At 42.1% G+C, this 16,335-nt stretch overlaps 2 protein-coding genes across 2 annotated transcripts in view; one reads left to right on the forward strand and one right to left on the reverse strand.

Annotated features, from left to right (window-relative positions):
* LOC144001890 (uncharacterized) overlaps window positions 1-16,335 on the forward strand; it is a 263,910-nt gene that overhangs the window by 41,151 nt on the left and 206,424 nt on the right. The gene's annotated exons all lie outside the window — the stretch shown is intronic.
* Window positions 696-16,328, reverse strand: ogdhb (oxoglutarate dehydrogenase b). The gene is made up of 23 exons (XM_077498140.1): window positions 15,025-16,328; window positions 13,738-14,016; window positions 12,050-12,199; window positions 11,810-11,903; window positions 9,182-9,297; window positions 8,957-9,111; window positions 8,735-8,881; window positions 8,563-8,653; window positions 8,320-8,499; window positions 8,129-8,257; window positions 7,848-8,027; window positions 7,620-7,772; window positions 7,377-7,479; window positions 6,147-6,275; window positions 4,954-5,104; window positions 4,750-4,877; window positions 3,668-3,846; window positions 3,511-3,582; window positions 3,315-3,440; window positions 2,583-2,655; window positions 2,302-2,465; window positions 2,073-2,227; window positions 696-1,374 (listed from the first exon to the last, which is right to left on the reverse strand). Exons 1-23 carry the CDS (start codon window positions 15,082-15,084, stop codon window positions 1,251-1,253), a joined length of 3,138 nt encoding a protein of 1,045 aa, XP_077354266.1. The 5' UTR covers window positions 15,085-16,328; the 3' UTR covers window positions 696-1,250.

A 16,335-nucleotide genomic window follows, 5' to 3' on the forward strand; every position in this document is an offset into this window, starting at 1 on the left:
GTGTGTGTGTGGGTGTGTGTGTGTGTGTGTGTGCATTCCATCGGGGAGGCTTTTGGCAAGCGCTGGAACATTCCAGGGAAATGGCGGCTGCTCATGACCTAGAATAACACACAACATGACTGACGGGGGGGGGGGGGGGGGGGGGGGAGGGGGTAGAGAGTTTTTTTTTTTTTTTTTGGCTGGGAGGGGGAGGGGAGCAAGGGAGCCACAGAGGAGGAAAGGTTACAAGGGGGCCAGGCAAGGAAAGATGCAAGCAAGGGATGGAAGGAGTCAACTTAAATTATTTAACAATGACCTCTAATGACCTCACTAACATGTGCGGTCACGTGATGACATGAGAACCTTGAAAGTAGCTCAATGATACATTCTGTTTTCAATTTAAGTCGACAAATACTGTATCCCTGTACAGTATTGTAAAATAAAAATAAACAAAATGTAATCTTTGCCAAAATCATTTGTGTGTACCTTTAAGAGGCGTGACCTAGTTACAAAAAAAAAAAAAAAAAAAAAATGAACCGTGGTGGGCCTTTGTGTCTTGTTTTCCTGCTCCCAGCTCAACTTGATAAGCCTCAACTTGACGCGTGCTGCCCTCTAGTGCCTGAAAAACAACATGACATCACTCCAACTCATTTTCCCGTGTTGCGAGTCCGATTGAAGTTGGGCTAGGTCAGGATCACATGACACACATGCCTACATTTCATCGTCAATCATCTTTTAATTTGGCGGCGTCAAGATGAAAACTTTCAAAAAAATAAATAGCTGACATTCATTTGTCTTCACATCAAAAAGTCAAACTTGTCGTCATCGTTTGGCACTTAACGGAGGACTAAAATGTCACATTTTATTCACATCATCAAAAGGTTCAAATGATCATAAAATCCCTGAGAAATTTCCGCTGTACTACAGTAAAGACCGTCAAAAATGAATTTAATTTTCATATTCAACACAAAAAAGCTTCGTCATAGCCATGCTAAGTTCCGTTAGCCTGTTGATGGTGTTTTACATGATGCCGTAGCATGAAGCTAACGGCCGTTTGTTCGATGAGTCGATATGCTTAAATGACCGGTCGAGTATCCTGCTACATTTTCATCGTAAGGCTCAAAAGTTGTCGAAAAATAAAAAAATCTCCATTAAAAAAAAAATAAATCTCCTTAAAAATGTTGCGATGAGGTCGTCGGCGTGTGATTGTGCGGATCGAACGCGTTACGAAGGCGCGAGCGGCTCACGGTCCTCGAAGGAGGAGGAGGAGGTCAGCGGTGGTTTCCCGAGAAGGCCTCGAGGTCAAAGGTCACGTCGAGGAGGCGCTGCAGCTCCGTCAGGTGCGTTTGCTTGTTGCCCGTGGCCGGGGCGGCGGCGGGATCGCGGCCGGCGTACCTGGCGGGAAACGCCACCGGTCAGGATTCCATTGACGAAATGAAACCTTGAAATCAATCTTTATGGGTTTATTACACACAACTATAGTTTAGAACACGCAAGACGCATTTAATGACACGACGGCGTCTTTTATTAATTGTTTCAATGAAACTGACAAAAATAGAAAACTTAGTTTTCAACTAAATAAAAAATAAAAAAAGTGCATAATTGCTTGAAATTAATCTTACAGCTGCACAATGAATGCAAATGTCTTTGAACATAAATAAATACAAATAAATAAATAAATAAATACTCCTGTTTTTCTGACTAATTATTTTGGGAAGCTTTGTTTTTTTTTCTGAATTTTTTTTTTATGACAGAAAATAATATTCAGTAAAACAGAAAATCAATAAATTAGAAAAACAAAAAAATAAAATAAAACAATACTCAAAAAAAAAACAAAGCTCCCCAAAAAATTGGTCAGAAAAACAGGATTTTTTTCTTTCAAGTGAGTGCAACATGCTTCCATAAATTGTCGTCTGAAAAAAAATAAAATAAAATAAAATTGTGACAAAATTATCACTGACTATATTAAAAAACAAGCGCGATTGAAACTGATATTAAAACTAAGAGACTAAATTTCAAAATGGCTGACTAGTTAGGTGTTAAATTAGTGTTTTGGGTTACGTAAGTGTTGAGGGTTCGGTTGAGCCGCTCACCAAATGGGCCGGGCGTGGCCAAGGGTGGCCTGGAGGCGGGGCTTGACATAGTGGTAGTATCCCTGGTTCTTGTGCTCTTCCTGACACCAGAGCACCTCCGCTCGGGCGTAGCGCTCCGTCTCGGTCCGCACCAGGTCGAACGGGAACGGCGACAGCTGCGGCCACCGCTCACACGTTCAAACCTCGGCAACGGTCAATGGGAGGTGCGTGGGATGGGGGGGGGGGGTACCTGCTCCACGCGGACCAGCGCCACGGCGGCGTCCAGGTGTCGCTTGCGGCGCTCGCGGTGCAGGTCGTAGAAAATCTTTCCGCTGCACAGCACCATTCGCTTCACGGCGGAGGGACGCGCGCACGCCGGACCCTCGTCTGGGATCACGCGCAGGAAGTGCGTTCCTGGAGGGGGGCGGAGTCAGATGTGTCGGGGATGATTACATGCACGAGTGGTGTGAAAAGTTCCGAACACAAATATATTGGATTGTTTATTCGGTAAAAGAAAAAAAGAAAAAAAACCTGGCAGCATGAGGTCAAAACTGGACCGAGCCTCCGGGTGGCGCAGCAGCGACTTGGGAGTGAACACGATCAGCTGTCATGGAGACAAAAGAAGAAGAAGGAAAAAAAGATAAAGACAAAAAAGAATAGGAAAAGAATAGGAAAAAGAAGAAAAAGAAAAAAAGAAAAAGGGGAAAAGAAAACATGAAAAAAAGCAGTAAAAAGAAGAAAAACAAAAAGAAGAAAAAAGGGAAAAAGAAAACAGAAAAAGGGAAAAAAGAAGAAAAAGACAAAAGAAAAAGAAGAAAAAGAAAAGAAAAAGAAAAGAAAAAGAAAACAGAAAATGGAAAAAGAAAAAGAAGAGAAAAAAGAAAAATAAGAAAAGAAAATGAAAAAGAAAAAAGAAAAAGAACAAGAAAAAAGGAAGAAAAAATAAAAGGGAAAAAAGAAAAAGAATAAGAAAAAAGAAGAAAAAGAAAAAGAAGAAAAAAGACGAACAAGAAGAAAATTACAGAAAATGACCACATAAAATTGCCACAAAAAAAAGTCAGAAAGCAAAAAGGGTACAAAAAAAGCCATAAAATGTCCAAAAAAAGGAAAGAAGAGAGGCAGAAAATTACTGTATGTCCATAACATGTCACAAATTTGACAGTAAGGAAGAAAAGTCAAAAAAGTCTGATAAATTACCCCCCCCCCAAAAAAAAAGTCAAGTGATTGTGTTGAATGTCGATTGAGACAACGCAGCCTACTGACCGGCTTCCGGAAGGGCAGCAGGATCTGTCGGCGGAGCACGTGGAAGTAGTTGGCGGGGGTGGAGCAGTTGACGACGATCCAGTTGCAGTCGTACAGCTGCCCGACGGCAAAGTCGCCGCGCCGACTCTGAGAAAAAAACGCCCGCCTGAGTACCGCGCTCATCACGACGACAACGGCAGGCGGACGCGAAACTCACCGGGAAGGCGTCCGGGTCGTCGTTGCACATTTGGAGGAAGCGCTCGGGGCGGGCCGACGAGTGCTCGGGACCCTGAGCGGCGGCGGCGGCGTCGGCGTCACATGGTTAGCGGTCCGATGGGGCCGACGGGGGACGCGCGAGGCGAGTCGGAACGTACCATCCCCTCCATGCCGTGGGGGAGCAGCAGGACCAGGCCGTTCTGCCGGACCCACTTGGCCTGACCCGAGCTGATGAACTGGTCGATGATGCACTGGGCCGTGTTGTGGAAGTCTCCGAACTGGGCTTCCCAAAGGATCAGCGCGGTGGGGTTGGCCATGGCGAAGCCTAATTCGAAACCTGACCCCGTGACCCCAACACAAACATGAATACGAGTACAAATACAAACATAGAATTTTTTTTCCAAAAATTTAATATAAATGGAAATAAAAATAACAAAATATCTATATATCCATAAATAAATACAATAAAACAAGATTGAAAACATAAAAGTAAATATAAAAATGTGGAAATAAATACAAACAAATATATATAAATTCAATCAAATAAAAACGCTCTACTCTCACATGTATATATTTCATGCTGTAGACGCTCTGTCAGAATGAAATATTATTCAAATGAGGGGGCGGTCCTTGCGACTCGAGTTGCTCGACAACAAGTGGTGGTGACAGTGGAGAAAGATTTTTTTTTTTAATTGTTTTTATTTATTTTATAACTATATATATTTTTGTTATGTTTAATCCATTTACATTGATTTTTTGTATTTCATTTTTTTAATTTTATATTTGTTTTTATTTTCACATTTATTTCTGTATTAATTCATTTATTTCTGTATTTATTTTATATCTCATTTTATTTTGATTTATTTATAGCTATATATATTTTGTTATTTTTATTTCCATTTATATTTATTTTTTGTATTTAAATGTAATTATATTTTTATATCAGTTTTTATTTTCCCTTTTACGTATTTATTTATTCATTCATTTATTTCCACATTTATTTTTATATTTATTTTTATTTTTTGAATGCCATTTTTGTATTTTTACTTTATTTATTTATACCTATATATATATTTTGTTATTTTTATTTGCATTTATATTTATTCTTTGTATTTAATTTTGAATGATATTTTTAAAACGGTTTTTGTTTTCACTTGTATTTGTTTGTTATTTTTTAATTTGGGCAGTTTTGGCCCTCGGCGGCTCCTCCGTGCTTGTGAGCCTTTTTGCAAGCGCTCACCCAGGACTCCGTATTCCGACAGCGAGCTGTTGCAGACGGTATACGTGGCCTGGTCGCCGGAGATGTGATTCATGGGGACGCAAACCTTCTTGTCCACGTTTTGGTCGTGAAGGACGTGATGCCGATGGCTGACGTGCAAATGAAAGAAGGTGAGCGACGCTAACGCTTTTTTCTGAGATTTTTTTGGTTTGCGACTCCGCTGACCTGAAGGTTCCCCTCTCCACGTCCTGACCGCTCAGTCGAACGTGGACGCCCTGCTTGAGCAGGGAGCCCAAGGCCATGTATTCGCCCAGCGACCAGTCGCACACGCGCTGCTCCACCATGTCCGCTCGGCCCTTCAGGATGCGAGCCAGACCTGAAAAACCACAAAAAAAAAAAAAAAAAAAAAAAAAGGCCACACTTGAAACAGGAGCGGACTTCAAGCTGAAACACAACATGACCTGAAACTGAAACTTGACACGCTTCGTCCCTTTCGAGACAAGCACATCAACCAATCCTGCAAGACTTCAACCTGAAATTTAACTCTTTGACTGCCAAACATTATCCAAAAAACAACCCCAACAGTGGCAGCCGATTTCGAGCATTTTCACTCATCTTTCAAGGCAAACAAAATATTGTGCGCTATGACTACATAAACATTTAAAAAATAAAAAATAAAAAAATAAAAAATCTTATTCTGTTCTTTAGTAATTACCATTTGAAAATAGGTCATTTGATTGACATTGAAAAGATACATTTTTTGCACAACAGTGACTTAGATATTAATTTCTTTGTTAATTATATTAAATTATTAAATTAAATTATAATATATATTATATATATTATATATTATATTATTATAATTATTATAATTATAATTAATTATAAAATTAAATTATTATTAAATTAATGATATTATATATATTATATATTATAATTATAATTAATTATAAAATTAAGTTATTCTTAAATTAAATTATTAGATTATATATATTATATTATATATTATTATTATTATAATTATAATTAATTATAAAATGAAATTATTATTACATGATAAATTTCTTAATTTCTTTCTTTTTTGACGCTCTGTGAATGAATGTGACAAATGTTTTGATCATTCACGTCATCCTTGAAAACGTTCAATTTCATCATATCAGTCATGTTTCATTGTAATTTCATCTACCGTGAGCCCATTGGAAGAAAACAAAAAAAAAACACGATGCGGCCATCTGCTGGCCATAGTTAGTGGGTGTTTGCACAACCCATTGACCTGCAACTGATAAGAATCAAAACCGGAAAGACAAGAGAATCTTATCTGAAAGAGTCCAACCTGAAAATGGCACAAGACCGCCTTGAACCAGAATAAAAAAATAACTAAAAAACTAAATAAATAAAACTGAAAATTTGTCGCGTACCAGGATGGACGGTGAAGTCTTCCACGGGGACCGAGGCGGCCACTTTCCCGATGTGGCTGAGCTCGTCCTCAGTCAGGCCGCTGGACTGACAGCTCATCGTTTTGGGACGGCCGTCGGCGGTGAAGAAACCTACAAAGACAATTGAGAGCGTGACCTTTCACCCCCGCCGACTCCATCCTGGACGTTTGTTGCTCATTAGGACGGGAAAAAAAACAAAAACAAAAAAACGAGAAACTTTTTCGTTAGCATTAGAACACGGGTGTCCAAACTTTTTCATTTGAGGGCCACATATAGAAAATCAGAAGGACGCAAGGGCCACATCATGTTATGAAGAGAAATTGTGTTTAGTCTTAAAAATTGTACAAATCATTTATTTGTCCTTTTGCATATTTATAAAAATGGTACCGTATATAAACCGATTTATTTGCAATATGGCAATAATTTTTCATTTTGTTTTGTTTTGTTTTTTTAAATTTAGTTAGTTTTAATTAGTTTTCAGGGTGGTTCTGTTAGTTTTAGTTCTTTAATAAATGCTTAGTTTTAGTTTAGTTAGTTTCAGTATTAGTTTTAGTTTTTTTCTTTTTAAATGTGTATTACTTGTGCACAATATTAAAAAAAAAAACACCATGGTTGCAACGTCATTATTCCGGTTTATATCAAAATAAATCTACTAAAAATCACATTTAAAGTCATCGCCAAAGGCTCATGCATTCAATTAATTACCAAAGACTAAAACCAAGGACATTTTTGCTATAATTATAGTTTTATTGTTAGTTTTGTAAACATAAAATGTAGTTTCAATTAGTTTTCTTTTTTTTTTTTTTTAAAAAAAAGCATATTCGTATTTATTTTATTTCGTTAACGAAATTGTAGTTTTGAACTTTATTTTTTTCGTTAGTTTTAGTTAACTAAAATAAACTTTAATAGCACCTGTGTGTTTTTTTTTTTAAACTGAGTCAAATGCCATTTTTAGCATATGTTGCGGGCCACTAAAAAATGGACGGCGGGCCGCAAATGGCCCCCGGGCCGTAGGTTTGGACACCTCTGCTTTAAGGGGCTCCATTGTTTTCTGCCAGATAACATCAGTTATCAATTTTTGGACCAGGAAGCCATTTGAAGTCATTTCTTAAATGTGTAGGTTGAATAAATAAAAACAGCAGTCATCTCCTGGACGTTGCAGATGTGGGGGAAAAAAAAAAAAAAAAGTCCCGACTGGCGTGTCGGTCTCACCAGGCCAGGGCGAGTCCAGCCAGTGTTTGATGTGCAGGATCTTCTCATCTTTGGAGCGAGCGTAAGCCTTCTCGCACATGTTGTCGTACTTGGCCACGTCCTCCTGAATGAGACACAAAATGGAGCCATCCTCTGACGTTATTCTTGTTTCATTGAGAAGTAATCCCGAGAGGTCTGGTTTGGACTGGACGCTAACTTTGGAGCCGGTTTCCAATTTGAAGCAAGGAAAGCCGCCTCATTTACCTGGTACTCCTGCGCGGTGACCACGCCCTCCCCAATCAGCTTCTGCGCAAACTTGCGCAGGACGCTCTTCTGCTTCTTGATGCGCTTGTACATCAGCGGCTGCGTGAACATGGGCTCGTCCGTCTCGTTGTGACCGTTCCGCCTGTAGCAAACCTGAACGCGCGCTTCCCCTCGTGAAATTCCGTTTCGGAGGACCGCGACGATCCCGGCCGGCGGAGGGTCACCTACCAGGTCCACCACCACGTCCTTGTGGAAGGCGTTCCTCCATTGGGCCGCCACCTTGCACACGTACGCGACGGCCTCGGGGTCGTCGGCGTTGACGTGGAAGATGGGCGCGTTGACCACCCGGGCCACGTCCGTGGGATACGCCGACGAGCGAGCCATCCGGGGATCGGTGGTGAAGCCGATCTGTGTCGCGACAAGATCAATCAGCTGGAATCAGCGACTTCAATCGACACCCCGGAGCTAAAGCCTCCTTGAGGTTGCAGTAAAAAGTTGGACTCTGACACCTGGTTGTTGACCACCACGTGCACGGTGCCGTGCGTGGTGTAGGACGGCAGGTCCGACAGGTGGAAGGTCTCGTAGACGATCCCCTGACCCGCGAATGCAGCGTCGCCATGAATGAGGATGGACATCACCTACGGAAACACCACAACGTGACGAAGACGCCTCAGCAGACGGCGGGCGGTGGCCACCCGACCTTCTTGCCCTCCGTGTCTCCGCTGTAGAACTGCTCGGCTTTGGTCTTGCCCTGGACCACGGGGTCCACCGCCTCCAGGTGGGATGGGTTGGCCACGAGCGACAAGGTGACCAACTTGTCGCTGATGCGGTTGATCCTCCTGTGGAACATGCCCAGGTGGTATTTGACGTCACCAGAACCCTGAGAGCAACGTGAGAGTTCAACGCGAGTTCAATGCGCCATGACGACGTTTTGGTCCCAGACCTCGTCTGCCGACTCCAGTTTGGGATCAAACTGGCAGAAGATCTGGTCCAGTTCCTTGCGGATGACATTGGCAAGAACGTTGAGCCTCCCCCTGGACAAAAAAAAAAAAAAAAAGCCCCAAGGTCAAACGGCTCATGAAGAACGGGTGAAGGACGTTGGCTTCCTTCCGAACCTGTGCGGCATCCCCATGATGACGCTCTCCACGCCGCGAGCGCTCGACTCGTCAATGATGGTCTTGAGGGCCGGGATGAGCGACTCGCATCCTTCCAAGCCAAAACGTTTCTCCGACGACCATTTCCTCCGGAGGAACTCCTCAAACCTGTCAAGAGAGACCGAAAGCCACGATTACGATCTCCTTGTGCCCGTGACCGTCTGGCCGTTCTCATCAAGGCACCTGGTGGATTGGATCATCCGGCTCAGCATGATCCGCTTCTCTGCTGCGCTGAACTGCAGGATGCCCGGTCTCTCAAACTTGCGTCGGATCCACTGGCACTGCTGCACGTCGTTGATGAACATGAACTCCACGCCGATGTGCTTGCAGTACGCCTCCTACGCACACCGGGGAAGGTTTGGGCGGTCACAACCCCAAGCGTTATGGAGCAGAAACTTAACGACTTACCTCGAGGCGTCGAATGATCTCCCGGAGCGTTAACGCATCCTGGTTGCCGCCGATGAAAGTGGTTTTGGGAAGGCGGAACATCTTGTCCAAGTCGGAGTGATCCAGACCATAAGAACCTGAAGATGAAGACGAAGACGAATGAAGTCGGTGTCCATTTTCAGATCATGAGGGACATCAAATCGAGGTCGGAATTTCCTGTCTCCAGCCACTTCCTCTACTTCCACCATTGACACCGAGGTGTTCCCAGGCCAGCCAGCGTGTTCTCGCTCTCCTCATGGGTCTCCTTCCTCTCGGACATGACCAAAACATATCACCACAGAGTCGAGCAGTCTCTAGTCCAGGGGTGAGCAAACTCGGTCTCTCAAGGGCCGTAGTCCTGCAGGTTTTCATCAGCAAGCTCTGCAAAAGCCTGATAACGATCCTGTCGATTGAAATCAGTTGCGTTGGAGCAGGGAAACATCCAAAACCTGCAGGACTCCGGCCCTCGAGGACCGAGTTTGCTCACCCCTGCTCAGCTCAAGTGTCAAGTGTCCTTTGTTTCTCTTTTTTTTTGGTCTGCCTATCTGCAGCAGGTTGTTTATCTCAAAATTAGGTCAGCACCGACATCATGAGAAGGAAACTCAATCTTAGCCGTTTGTATCTGTGATTGTTGATAATACTTTCACGGGTGAAATGTCTACACTGGTGAACAGGACCTTCCAGTTTCTTCAAGTCCTTCATCAGACGCAGGACTTGCTCCAAAGCCGCCATTTTCAGAAGTTCTGGAGCTCATGAGCTCGGATTTAGAGGTGCAGTGGCTCCCCGGATGGCCAGGGTTTTTTTATCCCGTGACTCATTTTGGCTGATTGTCTGACCTTATGGTCACTACCAAATACTTGTGCATCGGTGAGGTGAAGGGAGACGGTGATCAATAGGTTTCTCTTTTCCTTCTTCGAGAACTAGTCCCCCAGGTTCTTCAACTCCTCCACCGGAGGCAGAACTTTGCTCCCAATCCATAAGGCTCTTCCAGCCGCTTTACTCTGACCCCCAACACAATGACCGAGCTCGCCATCTGACTCTAACTTCTGCCCGCCATTTTGTCCTTTCTGTTACTGCCTGAATCTCATGACCAAAAGAGAGGTCCTGAACGGCCATCAACTGATTGTCAACAAGACTTTCACATAATTCAAATCTTCCATTTGGGGGGGGGGGGGGGGCAGGCCTCCGGAATGGAACCCACCTTTTTTTCCGCCATTTTCTGGACCCATGGCTTCAGATTTGGAAATGATGAGGGCGGGACAAGTCAAGTCGGGTCACAATCTTGAATCAGTGACGCTTCTGTTTGTCATTCTTCTTGCTGGAGGCCATCTTGTGTTTATCAAAAAGTTTGCGTGTGCAGCTCAGATAAGAAACTTGCGCTGCCAGCAGGAGGCGGGGTTTAGTACAATACGACAGCGTCGACTCGTGTTATTGAAGACACCTCAACTTTTTAACCCCCCCGATTGCCTCTCCCTCCCCGTCATCACGGAAGAAATGCAATCAACCGCATTACATCGAAGCAGACGCTGATAAGCAACCTTTGAACCTGATGCTGACTCGGCATCACGGGTTTACACCTCCGCAGTCATAAATAGCAGGAAAAGGTTCTGATGGGATCAAAACAAAGATAAATGAGACCGTACAGCAGAGAAGTCCAAAGTCTTAACTTTCAACTTTCAAGCAAGTTTCTGTGGCAAAAATGCCAAAAGTCCCAACTCGACGACAAAGCAAGTTGAGTCACGTCGTCCTTTTTCAAGATTCTCTTAAAAGTCTGATTCGAGTCGAGATGTGACTCGGGATCTCGGGTGTTTAGGTGGGCTAGCGCGCTAATACCTAAAAGCATGGAAACCTTTTCCTACTTTTTAAAACTGATGTAGAATGTCAATTGTTATTTGCCACGGGGACGCCAACAGACACCATGGAAACATTCCCTGCTGATCGCCTTATTATCCCGTCGCTATTGTTAGCGTAGCAAAAGGGGAGGGCCCGCCTTTAGCAGCGCTAAGCGTTTGTTTCGTGTCTATGGGGACGCCCAAACGCACTCACACATCCAAAAATGTGGTATTACATTTCCAGTCAATTAGCTCAACTTGCTAGCTTCTAGCTAACAACATTAGCTAGCCGAGGCTAAACAGACACTAGTTAGCTACATGAGCTAAAGACTGATTAGCAGGGTTAGCAAGCAGCAAAGCTAATGACTCAATAAGGAGTTCATTGAACAGCAAGTAGCTAGCAGCATGTTCATATTTCATTAGCAGGGCAATGCAACAGTTTAGTTAGCAGGCTAGCTGCCGAGGATAAACAGGCACTAGCTAGCTACATGAGCTAAAAACTGATTAGCAGGCTAGCAAGCAGCAAAGCTAATGACTGAATCATGAGTTCATTGAACAGCAAGTAGCTGGCAGCATGTTCATATTTCATTAGCGGGGCAATATGCAACATTTTGGTTAGCAGGCTCGCGGCAGATCACGAAGGAAAACGTGTGGCGGACATAGATAACAACATGACATGCAGTTGGCACAATGAAAATTGGACCAATTGAAAAAATAATGAAGAAACTGATGCAAATTCAATTAGAAAACAGATGCTTAAAAAAAAAAAAAATCTCACCAACTTTCTGGATGCCGATGCTACACGGGGCATCATCCAGGTCCACACAGCTGATTTCCAGAGGGTCCAACTTGGCCATGTGATGTCCTCGCACCTGAAAAACAAGAGCCAGCAAGGTCACAATTGTGATTTCTATTAAATATTATTATTAACTCATCACTGCCTGCCTAGCTCAAATTTATTTTTTATTTTTTTAACGTCCAAAGCCGTCAATGGCAGTGAACGAGTGAATAACGGTACCTGGTAGGTGCGTATGAGCGTGTGCACCGCCAGATGATCTCCCACCAGCTTCTCCACGTCGGGCTCGGCGCTCAGCGGAATCGTTCCCCGGAGAGGCGACGACGAGCTTTGGCGGGCGGCGTGCGCGTTACGGAAAAAAACATCCCACAACTGCGCGGAGAGAAAAAGACAAGCTAGGATAATACATAAAATCATGCATAAATATATAGGGGGTGGGAACCTCGGACTACCTCACGATACGGTATGCGATACAATGCTCACGATAAAGATGAAATCAAAACTAACTCAAATGAACATTCGACAACTATAATAATAACTCTGATAGAGGATGACATAAAAAGTTTAAAAAAAAACAACTAAAAACTAAAACTAATAAAAACTAACAGAACCAACCTGAAAATTAATTAAAACTAACTAACTAAAAAAATAAAAACTTAAATCAAATGAAAATTCCAAAACTATAACTCTGATTGAGGATGACATAAAAAAAAGGTTAAAAAAATGTAAATAAAATTAAACCTAATAGAAAAATAACAGAACCACCCTAAAAACTAACTAAATAAAAAAAAAAGCTCAAAATGAAATCAAAACTAACTAAAATGAAAATTCCAAAACTATAACTCTGTTAGAGGATAACATAAAAATGTTTAAAAAATAAAACTAAAACTAATAAAAACTAAAGGAACCACACTGAAAAGTGAAAACTAATTAAAACTAACAAAATTTCAAAAACAAAACTCAAAATAACTTCAAAACTAATTGTAAATGAAACTTCCAAAACTACAATAACTCTGATGGAGGATGACATAAAAAAAAATATATTGTTCAAAATCTAAAGCTAACTGCTGCTAACGACATGTCACAGAAGTTGCCACACCTGTCAGACATATTTGAACATATTTAACAGAACAGCAGCATCTGCTCTTAACCTGGGTTCAATCCAGTTTGTTTGTCAGTCTGAAGGGTTCGACGGAGGTAAAGACACGCCCGACTCAAACGGATTCGTGAATGACACGCCCCCGCTTGCCCGTCATTGGCTGCAGGGGAATTTAATGCGCTCAGTTGTCAATGTTGTGATATTCTTTATGATTGGAATCCCTTCATAATATGGGCCAATATGTGCAATATGAAAATGTATAAACGGAATGTATGGCGTTCCGCAGGGCTCGATTCCGGGGCCCTCTCCTTGTCTTCACTTTCCGTTGACAAAGCCATCGCTATCTTGATGTTTTCTATCTTGTTTTATAGTCAGCGTAGACAAGGTGGAGGTTGCTCTTATCAGATTCGTTTACAAGGCGTTCATTGTCTACTGATTGGAAAACAAAAAAACAAAAAAACAAGACATGATTGTCTGTGATGTGCAAATCACTCATCCAAAATGTCACACGCACCAAAATCAACTAGATAAATACAAGCTATAGATTTATTTATCATCGTGGAAAAAAAGAGGCTGATGCGGTTTTTAAACGTCAGTGCACATCGCTGCCACCCGCAGGCCTGGAGGGGAAAGGAATTGACTGCCTATTTTGCAAGTTGCACGTTTTTTTCCGTGACCGTCAAAATGTACACACCAGAGTTTATTATAGTTTTGGAATTTTCATTTTTGTTAAGTTTTGATTTCATTTTTTACTCGTCAAAATGCCCAATATCGGCGCCGGTTCGCCGATTAATCGGTCTCGCTTTCATACCTTGTGTACGCTGGCAGGCTCCTGCAACCACGCCCGGTACATTTCCTCCACGTAGTTTCCCTTGGCAAACGTCTCCGCCTCCGCCGCTGACGACTTTGTCCTGCGTCCTCTGTGGAGCGTCCCGCGGCGTGACGTCCACGGGGCCGCCGTCAGGGGTCGCAGCCTGGCCGCCGCCGAGCTCATCAAGCGATGCATCCCGCAGGGCTCCTTTTCACGCCCGGGAATATACGACTGAGGCGTCAACACCGGCGAACGCTCGGCTCGCCGTCCCGTCCGATGCTACGTGCCACAAAAACAAATAAACAAGTCTCAGTTTTTGGTCGACGTCACATGCGGAATTGCTGGCGTTTTTATTTTGTTTGGACTTCGGCTTTTGATTCTTGAAATGTAAACCAAACCAATTTTTTTTTTCCATAAAGAATTGTGTCATTATTTTTCATCCTTGAAATATATGAAGAAAAAAATTGCAGTGAAATTATCATTTAGTAGAAGAATTGCTGATATCCCCTTGCCGCCCCACCCTTTTATTTTTCTCTTTTTTTCTTTATTTAAGTTTGGTTACATTTTGTATTGTTTTTTAAATTTGTAAGCTTGACTGTTTTCTCTATATAATGTTTAACAATGTATGATGTCAATTTGTACTGTACACTTGAAGTTAAACAAATAAAGAAAAACAAAACATGTAGGTTCATTTTTTTTTAAAGCACTCTTGTTTCTTGTTAACGAAAACGTTTTTTTTCCAATTTTATTTTAGTTATTTAATTAGTTTTCATAAACTATTAGTAACAACTGCTAGAATGCGATTTTGGTCCATTTGATTTGGGCGTACTTACGTTTACGTTAGTTAGCTATTTACACCACCTAGCTAACTTTTCACATATTTACATACGGGTTACATTAGACCCCGCCTCCCCCCACCATAACCTTTGAACCAAGGCCAGCGTCACGTGACGTTGACGTCGCCGCGTCCATCACAAAACTGGATCTGCGCCGGCGTAGCGCGCGCGGCGGGAACACAAACAAAACTTTAAAAAAATAAAATAAAAAATAAACTACTCAAGAGTTACCGGAGCTGCGAGGAAAAACGTTCATTTATCGAGTAACGAGTCGACAACAGGACGTCCTTAAAAACGGTTTAAACGTGAGCGGTTCGCTCAAACGGAGCCAACAAGGGCGCGCGCACAAACAAACAAACAAACAAAACGCCATCTTAGCATTTTAGCAACAAGCTAGCTGGTCAAGAATGTAAACAGTTGAATGTAAAGAGAAGGACGTTAATTGACTCACCTGTGTGTGTTTGCGTGAGTTCCGTCTCGTCCTGTGCATTCGTGCGCGTGCGCGCTCCATCCCGGGGCGGGGCAGGACCCCATGCCGGCTGTGACGTCATCACAGAGTTGACTTGTTCGTTTTTTGTTTTTTTTTGCTTTTATTAGCGAACTCAAGGTTTATATTTTGACCAATTAGACATTATATGAAAAAAAAAAAGCAATAACTATATCTGCTTGTGTTGAGTATAATGTCTTTGTATAATTTTATTTGGAATGTATGTACAGTATAAACATGTATGATTATACTGTTATACATTATAAGTGTTGACAAATTGAAAATGTAATTATTTATTGTAACCAAATTATTTATTGCAAAATAAAAATAAGTTATCACAATCTCGACTGAAGGAAGTTTATGGCGCCTTAAATTGTTAAGGAAATTTATTTTGTCTGGAAATAATCCTTGATACTTTTTTGCAACTTTTCACGCTTTTTGGTGCAATTTAATTCAGTTTTAAATCCCTACCCGTGCTCTTAAAAAAACAAAAAACAAAAAAAAAACAGAAGCAATATGAATTATGCTATTATATAAATGTTTGATTCTTCATCATCATCATCATCAAGAACAAAAAAAAAACAAACTCGGGGCATATACTTTACAGCTGCTTCAGTTCCTAAATAACATGGATGGACGTTTGGGACATGAGCGCCCTCTTCAGGAGAAGGTGGGGAATTGCAAGTACATTCATCTCACGGACATCAACAACAACTTGGCAAAAATGATTAGCAAAAAAAAAAAAAAAGTGGATAAAATGGCTGGGAAAAGAATCCACATTTAATTGTAAAATCAATTTTGGCTTTTCGTGATCTTGAAAACGTCATTGCGAATAAACGATATTTCATATTTTACATATATTTATGTGTTAATCAAAAGTAAATATTATTACCTTTTTGTTGACTTGACATTGCGCAGGCAGGCAGGCGGTCATCCCGTCGCGGCAGCTTGCTGAAAATCTCCAACAGACGCTTTCATTGAGGGCAACAAAAAGTTTTAATCATCGTTCAACTCAATTTACAGGAAAACAAAACGAAGCGCGTCTTTAAAAGGAAACGCGCGATACATAAATTATTTTGCGTGTCCGACAACCCACCAAGCGTCAATTGCAGTTGTGATGTCACAACTTGGCTCATTTACAGTTTCTCCGCCAATCAGTTGGCAGCTAGCTGAAAGGTAAGCAGAGCTGCGTTGAGGATTTGTCAACGGTTGGCTTGAAGTGCCACCTCCACTAGTGAAAATACAATCTTGCTGAGGGCAAGCCTTGTCGCAACG

The sequence above is a fragment of the Festucalex cinctus genome, chromosome 15 (assembly GCF_051991245.1).
Source record: "Festucalex cinctus isolate MCC-2025b chromosome 15, RoL_Fcin_1.0, whole genome shotgun sequence".
NCBI lineage: Eukaryota > Metazoa > Chordata > Actinopteri > Syngnathiformes > Syngnathidae > Festucalex > Festucalex cinctus.